This window comes from Girardinichthys multiradiatus, chromosome 4 (genome assembly GCF_021462225.1).
Source record: "Girardinichthys multiradiatus isolate DD_20200921_A chromosome 4, DD_fGirMul_XY1, whole genome shotgun sequence".
Lineage (NCBI taxonomy): Eukaryota > Metazoa > Chordata > Actinopteri > Cyprinodontiformes > Goodeidae > Girardinichthys > Girardinichthys multiradiatus.
In genome coordinates, this window is record NC_061797.1 from 29,018,513 (window position 1) to 29,027,682 (window position 9,170).

Consider the following 9,170-nt stretch of genomic DNA (forward strand, 5'->3'; position numbering starts at 1 on the left):
TCTAACGTCACTGCGGGGCCAATCTGGAGCCAATCAGTTATAGTTTTTAAATACCCACCCATTACATGTTTTTTTTTCTCTCTTCAAAACATCTTCCACCCATACTTCAGCCACAATTACTAAAGGTTATCAAGGGGCATCTATCACCAAACTGTGACCTGCACAAACCCACCCTCATTTCCCCTCCAAAGGTGCCTCAGCGCCTGATTTCTCCCTTATTATAACCCACCGCCCCACCCCCACCCGTTTCAGGTTGTTTAAATTTGGAAAGTTTACAGTTCTCTACCGAGAGCTACGAGACAGATGATGGGAAAGGAAAAGCAGATTGGAAAGATGCTGAATGTAGTTGCCACTTCTTATCTACCACATATTAACAGAGTTGAGAAATGGTGTTTGCCATATTGCATTATCCTGCTGCCGTCCCGTCATCGCCTGCCATTCCCAGCAACAACACGATCCAAATGCAGTCCAGATGTCTCAGCCATCGAGCCTTAATAACTCACTACCCCGCATTAATCTTATCAAGCGTGTGATGGATTCCTGTCAGATAACATCTCACAGGGCTTCAAAATATAAGTTCCTGCAGCTGACCACAGCTTTACCACAGGTTGACTGGCAACCCCCCACCCTCCCTTCTACTGCAGGGTAACCTCTCTTCTAAATGAGCTGTAAGCTTAACAATAACACAGATTCTAATATTTTTATCTGAGCACTTAGATTTACATTTTAAAACTGTTTTTTTTTTTTTTAAGAAATGCTGGGATTATAGACTGGAGTAGATAAATAAGGTGGAATTTTATATTTTACTTGATATTTCCTTATCTACAAGCAGGAAATATTCAACATAACTCAAGTTTGTTACTTAATCATATCTCTATGCTGCATGAAGTCTCTATTTTCTTTAGACTTGACTTTGTTTCTGCAGGCCATAAAATACATTCAGTTGTTAAATAAATATACCAGAAATTCACTTTTAGTTTTTTGAATGTGTGCTTGTGTTCTTCTTCTTGTTGAGTATAGATGGTGGAAGGCTAAGCAAAATCAATCTGAGTGATAAAGAATATGTGCAGATTTCTGACAAAGCATATTTTCCCACTGTCAATTTCTGCAAAGTCAACAACTCTATGCAACAAGCTGGGCCTCTTTAGAAATTGATGTTTTACCGACTGAATGAATTTGTCATCATTGTATATTTACAATGAGACTGGATGGTATGTAACTGAATCTGAATCTGTCTTTATTCATATTGTTTTACTGGTGTGAAAACTAATGATTTGATTACATGTTTCTGAGCTGTTCCAAGGCAGAAACAAACTTAGCTGGTTTATAGATCCTCCAGTCCAGCAGAGGGCGTCCAAGAGCACATGGTTCTCACAGAAGCAAGAGTTGGAAACGAAAAGCCTACTTTAAATTTCTTTAAAAGGTTTGACTAGCAAACCTTAAGTAATTTTGTAGAGAGATTGTTTAAATTATGCAGTAATATATGGTTTTATTCAGCAGAGCAATTTGCATTTATTATAAGCAATATTTATCCATTATGTAGCCATCAAATGACTTCACTTTCTGAAGTAAAATGTCAGTCAGTCAGTCATTTTCTACTGCTTATTCCATAGTGGGTCGCAGGGGAGCTGGTGCCTATCTCCAGCAGTCTATGGGTGAGAGGCAGGGTACACCCTGGACAGGTCACCAGTCCATCGCAGGGCAACACACAAACAACCATGCACACACTCACTCATACACCTAAGGGCAATTTAGAGTGACCAGTTAACCTAACAGGCATGTCTTTGGACTGTGGGAGGAAGCCGGAGTACCCGGTGAAAACCCACGCATGCACGGGGAGAACCTGCAAACTCCATGCAGAAAGACCCCTGGCTGGGAATTTAACCTAATATCATAACATCAGACCTTCTTGCTGCAAGGCAACAGTACTACCAACTGTGCCACCGTGCAGCCCTGAAGTAAAACGTAAAAAAAAAAAACATAAGACACTTACAAAGATCCATAAAATGATTAAAAAACTGAATCTGAAAATGTAGGATAAGAATGTGTCTGAATAAGGTGAAAAGTCCTTTCTGTTTTGTATGTCCCATAATAAACTATTCAGAAAACATCTGTAAGAAACACAAGACAGCAAAACTTGCATCTAATTGGTCACTCGATCCATGAATACAAAGACATTACACAGTTAAAAATGAAGGTTTTATTAAGTTCTGTTGTACATCTTATAGCCCTGCGGTCTGAGAAAAATTTTGTTTTTTTTGCATAGTGCCTGTTGAAGTTGTAATCATCCACACAGTTATATAAGCAACGCTAGACACAGAATGCTATGTCACCAGTTTCAATGTTTTCCTAGAGTAACTCCTTCAAAATTATAACTTTAGGACTCCATGTCAGTTGAACATGCTTTTACAGTAGCAAGACTTTGCAACAACTGAACCCATCAAAACTTTTGTGACAATTTTCTTTCTGGACCTGATTGTTATAAGCTATTCACACTGAGCAAAGACTGGTTTCCTCTCTTAAGAGATCCTGGTCTTGAAATCCCAAACGATGAAGTCCAAAGCCTCTTTCCATCAGATGCCAAGGTTACACCATTTTCCCAAGCTGTCCATCTAGGATCAGTCCTCCTCAGAGGAGAGGTGGGCTCCTTCATCGTAAACCTCTCTGTAGGCAGCCATGGGGCCACCATCGGGAGTGTAGCTCCCCATAGAGATCTTCAGTCCTTCGGACAGTTTCTGGGCGGCCAGTTTGGCCTGCATCTCCTGAAAATAAACCGCAAAACAGAAAGACAGCTGACATGAAAAGGCTGGTAAATAGAGGACCAGCAGCCAAGCTAGAGGTGTTAAAACCTTCAACTATGAATAATAATTAGCTCCACTTTGAGCCAGCAATGGCACACAGGAGTTTGGCTCTGGACTCAGTACTCTGGCCCTGACCATCAGCGACTTGATGCTGCCCTCTAGAGGTGACAGACAAGAACTAAAGCTGCCTCCCCAATGATTAAATAACTGCCAAAAAATGTGAAGTAGCAACTAAAAGGCTTTGCAAATGTATTCACACCCATTTAACTTTTCTAGATTTTGAGACAGACCAACTCAAAGTTGTGCATAATCAGGAAGTGGAAACAAAAAGATACATGGATTTCAATTTCTTTCACATATATAAATTTATTGAGCCGCTTTTTCTCTGACGCTAGTCTAAGTGTAAATACGACTGTTCAGTAAAGGCATGAGAGGTTTGTTTGAGCGCATTAGTGAACAAACAGCCTCGTGAAGACTGAGGAACACAGCAGACAGGGCAGGGAGAAAGTTGTAGAGCTGTTTAAAGCAGAGTTAGGTCATAAAACAATATACCAATCTTTGAAGGTCTCACAGAGCACTGCTTAATCCATCATCTGAAAAAGGAGACAGCATGGCGCAATGGCAAACCTACCAGGACATTGTTGTTTACCTAAACTGACAGCATGGGTAAGGAAAACGTTAATCAGAGAGGCAGACAAGAGGCCCATGGTAACTCTGGAGGAGCTGCAGAGATCCAGAAATCAGGTGGGAAAATCCAAAAACAGGAAAAATATTACCCGTGTACTGCACAAGTTTGGTCTTGAATGCAAAATTAAAATTGTTGAAAGAAAAACCATAAGAAGATCCCCCCGCTACATGTTGCCAAAAGCAATGCAGGGGACACAACAAATATCTGCCAAAAAGGTGCTCAAGTTAGATGAGACCAAAATTCAAATTTCATAAATGAAAAACAATGTGTGATGGAAAACTAAAATGCTAAATACATGTTTCTGCTGTTCTTCAGCAGAGACACAGAAGCTGGTCAGACTTAATAAAAAGATTCATGCAGCCACAAATAGAGCAATTCTAAAAGAAAACCTGTTAACAGCTGCAAAGACTTGAGACAGGGGCAGAGGTTCACCTTCCAGCATTGCACACTCCAAAGCTTGTAGAGATGTATCCTAAAAGACTTGCAGATCTAACTGAAGAGAAATGTATTTCTACAAAATATTTGCCTCAGAGGGACTGCTTTTCAGATTTAATCTATAGCATTTTTGTTCCACTTCCCATGTAAAAAAATAATGATAAGTTGCTAGTGTTACGTGGCAATAAGTCGAAGAGGTCAGGGAGAATTAATACTTTTACAAAGTACTACTCATTTGTTAGGAAAGACAATGCATCCACCTGGTAACACCTCTGTTGCAAAACACATTTTTAAACCTTGCAAACCTTAATCTGAGAAATGCTGTGTTGCGGAATTAGTCGCTGAAAAGCGTTGATGTGATGCAGCTTACTTTGTTCCTTTGCTAATTTGAAAATATATACTATTGGTCTCTTTGTACACTGACTTGTGAAGGGACGAAAAGGCTTCACTTACACAGCTAGTGGGCAGATTCTGCTATATACGGTATAATCATTTTTGTTTAATGATGTATGCAACATAATCCTTTATCACTATACTGCAATATTATAAAACAATATGTTTTCTTAGCATTACATATGTCAGATTGTCTCTGCTCTCAACAAAAGCAAAAATGTAGTTATGAATGAGCTTTATTTCTCAATATGTATCTCCAAAATTTAGGGTTGAGGCTGCACCGACCTGCTGTTTCTTTATCTGTTCTCTGACGAGTGCGGCCGACTCATCCAAAGACAGAAGCTGTGCTGGACTGTGATGAAGAGGAGGGAGCTTGGCTGCAGTGATGTCGTCCAGGTGCTTCCTGTTACGCTCCTTCCTGGCCTGAGCAGATAGCGGTGACGCAGTTTCAGAGGACTGCCCAGGAGACAAAGACCCCAATGGAGAGCCATCATTTTTGTGTGGTAGTCTGGATAGATTGGAGGAGATATTCATTAATAATGTAGAACCATGAAACATAGGAAATGATACGCATGAAACAATGTTCTCTTACTGATTCGGTCTGAATTTGTGCTTCTTGGGAGCTGCAGACGTCTCTATTTTTTCTAGGACGGTTACATAGTGAGGTTTTTTAGCTAGCTGCTTTCGGAGAAAGTAAGTTTCCTTTTCCTTGATGCCTGATTGTTCTTTAAATTGACCTGCACTTGTTTCAGACAATGAAACTCTGTCCATGGCCTCCACAAGTTTACTTTCTTTGGTCTGATCACAGTTCAGCGGATCCTCATTTGTAGCTGTCTTCATGATCTCCACTGTGGAAACACACCGGTCTTGTTGCTTGTCCAAAGAGGTGTTTACCCCTTCCTGTGTATCATCACCTGCAGCACCCTCACTTTCTTCATTTAGGCATGCAGCTTCTGATGTTAAGGGTACGGCACGTTGCTGGTGGGAGAAAGCTTGGTGATACTTGGACTGTAACTCTGCTCTGGCAGCAGACACCAAGCTCTGCCTCCTCTCCTCTTCACTGCACTGTTCAATGGCAAGGCGCACTTTTTCTGCAAAGTCTTTGTTCTTCTTCCCTTTGTCTGGAAGAGTCTGCAACAACCTTCTGCATAACAAGAAACATCTGTTATTATGCTTTATCTTAATTAAACATTCTATGTAATTCTATACTTTAAAAGGTTTGGACGGAGGGATATACTCTATTTTTTACCTTCTTATCCACACCTGGAAAATGCTTAAATCGCATTTTAAACTTCATCTAACTGTTAAGGAACCCTGAACATAAAATGATTTGTTTTCCTCAATTAAAACTTGTTACGAAGGCACTGTCTGTATTCCTGTGTGTAAAAGTCTACAGTTTGTAAATCCCCATCTTTTAAGTCTCTTGGTTTGCTGTGATTATTAAAAACACGTTCAGTATGGGTTTATTAATCCATATCTAGTCATTTTTAATATCCAGCTATTTGAGAACAAATACAACCGGAGAGTGGTTGACTCAAAAACAAAAGGATTATTATTTCAGCTGTCACTGCGTCTTTAAACGCAAACCTCATCACGGCTTTTATGGGAAGCTGCAATCTACTGTTGCTGTATTACACTTACTTATTAGACAGGATCTTCTGCTGCCGGAGCAGCAGCTCCTGGAGCTCCTCTATGCTCTGGTTCCTCAGGTCTCCAACCTTTCCCTGCCGCTCGGTCCACCTTGAGGACATCCCTACTCTTAGCTACATAAAACCATCTCCTCACAGAGTCGACAAAGGTTTAAATTTCAGCATCAACAAGTCCCAGATCTAAAAAAAACACGAGAATGTACAGTTTTCGTGTTGTTAAAAACACTTAAAAACGCCCTGAGGATGAAGTTTCACTCAAATACACACATGACACAACAACATTTGAAAGTAGGGTCCTATTTCTTCTTCGTGTGAGGAAGTGAAAGCATCACACACACTGCGCTCTATCGCCCCCCACCGTTCAACACTAATAAATACACTGTGGACATGTAAAACAAAGAAGCTTGTTCGCTGCGCTGTTCCGGCCAAGTTTAGTCAGCAGCACTAAAAGGTTTGACTTCTCTCATCAAGGGTCTGCAACCAATATGTCTTTAGCCTGAGGCTCTTTATACCTTTGAGAAAAAGTGATCTAGAATGGAGCAAACGTTTTTTATTGGATATGAGACAGGGAAGGGAGGTTTAGGAGTTCGGTGTGGTTTTATACAAATTTTCTCCCTTTTTTCTTCATAGTCCGTACATTTGGAGAGGATTTATCCAACTGGCCTCATTTTTTTCTTTAGTGAAAGTTAGATGTTTTTCTTTGTTCTAAAATCTAAACAAAATATTAATTCTGATTTTTGAACTCTTACAAAAAATTATTTACAACATATATATTCATAAACTGTTACAGTCATCCTTTGCCCAAGAGTCAGGCAGGTTTAATGGTTCTAAACAATTTTTATTTTGTAGCAGCAGGGGGGAAAATCGCTTGCCCAGGCTCCATATCTAAGCAGGACAGACTGAAAATATCTTTAAAATAGGGCCAGCCAGAGGTTTATGGTCCAGGTCCACAGCATATTGCAACATATGGTGCCTTTAACCAAAATAAGGATTGCTCTCAGATAAATCTTTATCTCTTTTTTTAGTTGTATGTCTTTGACTTTTTGTTTTTAACTCCCTATTGTCATGGTTTAAAAGTGTGTGAAAACAAATAAATCAGCAAACAATATTGTTCTGGGCTGTACCGTGGCGCAGTTGGTAGCACTGTTGCCTTGCAGCAAGAAGGTCTGATGTTATGATATTAGGTTCAATTCCCGGCCAGGGGTCTTTCTGCATGGAGTTTGCATGTTCTCCCCGTGCATGCGTGGGTTCTCACCGGGTACTCTGGCTTCCTCCCACAGTCCAAAGACATGCCTGTTAGGTTAATTGGTAACTCTAAATTGCCCTTAGGTGTATGAATGAGTGTGTGCTTGGTTGTTTGTGTGTTGCCCTGCGATGGACTGGCAACCTGTCCAGGGTGTACCCTGCCTCTTGCCCATAGACTGCTGGAGGTAGGCACACCCGCGACCCACTATGGAATAAGTGGTAGAAAATGACTGACTGACTGACGATATTGTTCTGTAAAAGTAATATAAAGCACTTACTCGTATGAAAGGATTTTATCTGAAACCTTTACAGATTTCGTTTTGGTCTCCATACTTTGAGTTTAGCCAAAAGGGAAAATACAGTCTTTATTTAAAAGACAGACAGAGAGAGAGAGAGATCACTTTGGAGGATGTTCGAGCTCGTTCCTGCAAAAGATTTTGAACACCAGGGGGAACAAAGTATTGAACAATGTTTTTCCCCAATAAATATATTTCTAAAGGGGTTATTAACATGAAATTCATATCAGATATGGGTTACAAAGCAAGCAATCAACACATACAAATGATTCAAGACAAGTAAGTATAAATTGAGTTAAGTGTAATAAAGTGTAATACACAGGAATTAGTATTGCACAATATTTCAATTCAAATTCAATTCAAATTCAAAAATACTTTATTAATCCCAAAGGGGAATTAAATGTTGTTATAGCTCATATTATGTAGGTTTCTTCAAAGAGCTGTTGTAGATGCTGATGGCTGTGGGCAGGAAGGATCTCCTGTAGCGCTTCGTCTTACAGCAGATCTGAAGAAGCCTCTGACTGAAGACACTCTGTTGTTGTAGGACAGTCTCATGAAGAGGATGCTCAGGGTTCTCCATAATGGTCTTCATTTTATGAAGAATACGTAGTTTATCAAACAGTACAAAAGTCTTTGTTGCTAATGGCAGCTTTAAGATGTCTCCTGTATGGAGAAGAGTCTCGTGCATGCTCAGGTGTAATTTACTCCCATTTCTCCACATAATCTGTCGTCACATCTTGAACATTTGTCTATGCACTCTCTTCTACAGTTTTATTCCATTGTTGGTATTTTTTGTTGAATTTAAACCCAGGGATTGTCTCCCGCCTTTCTTTCAGCTTTATTGTCTTTCTCTGAATCCAGTTGAATGTTTCCTTGGCAGTGGGTTTGGGATTATTATTTTATCTTCCGATTCTTATCAAGAATCCCCAGCTACACCATTTTCTTCAGCTAGTTTTATCGCAGGTTACTTACAACATTCATTCTTTTTGCCAATTTGTTTTAAAATTTTTCCTCTATTTTCTTGCTGTATCTTCGAAGCTTTTAGTTGTTTGTCTCAGTGCTTGATTGTAATGAGTGTTCTAACTCAGTGTTTCTCTTTTTGCACTTTTCCATTTTTCCTTCACTTTACTAACATTTTAAACCGTATTTTATCTTCTTGAAATTGAATATTTTATCTACAGTCACAAAAGGATGCCTTATGCATTAGAATGTTTTGACTCATTTCAGAAAATGAAGCTCATAAATGATACAGATTCATTACACTAGGAGTGAAATATTTCAAGCCTTTATGTCTTGTAAATTTGATGATTATGGCTTACAGATAATGAAAATCCAAAATTCAGTGTATCAGAAAAGTAGAATATTGTGAAAACATAACATTTTGGAAACTCATGATGTCACACCCCAATCTACTAATTAACTGAAAACACCTAGACCTCCATATGGTCTCTCAGTCTGGGTCATAGGCTACACAATCATGGGGAAAACTGCTGACTGGACAGATGTCCAGAAGACAGTCATTGACACCCTGCATGCTGGTTCTTCACAGAGTGCTGTATCCAAGCCTATTCATAGAAAGTCAAGTGGAAGAAAAAAGTGTGGTAGGAAAAGGTGCACCAGTAATAGGAATACCTGAGAATTGAGAGGATTGTTAGGCCAAATC

The 9,170-nt window shown here is 39.6% G+C and overlaps 1 protein-coding gene across 1 annotated transcript; it reads right to left on the bottom strand.

Moving 5' to 3' along the window:
- Positions 1–2,185: 2,185 nt before the first annotated feature.
- On the bottom strand, positions 2,186–6,312 carry polr2m (RNA polymerase II subunit M). Its single transcript, XM_047363529.1, has 4 exons — positions 5,959–6,312; positions 4,910–5,461; positions 4,603–4,825; positions 2,186–2,762 (listed from the first exon to the last, which is right to left on the bottom strand). Exons 1-4 carry the CDS (start codon positions 6,066–6,068, stop codon positions 2,619–2,621), a joined length of 1,029 nt encoding a protein of 342 aa, XP_047219485.1. The 5' UTR covers positions 6,069–6,312; the 3' UTR covers positions 2,186–2,618.
- Between the last annotated feature and the right edge of the window lie 2,858 nt (positions 6,313–9,170).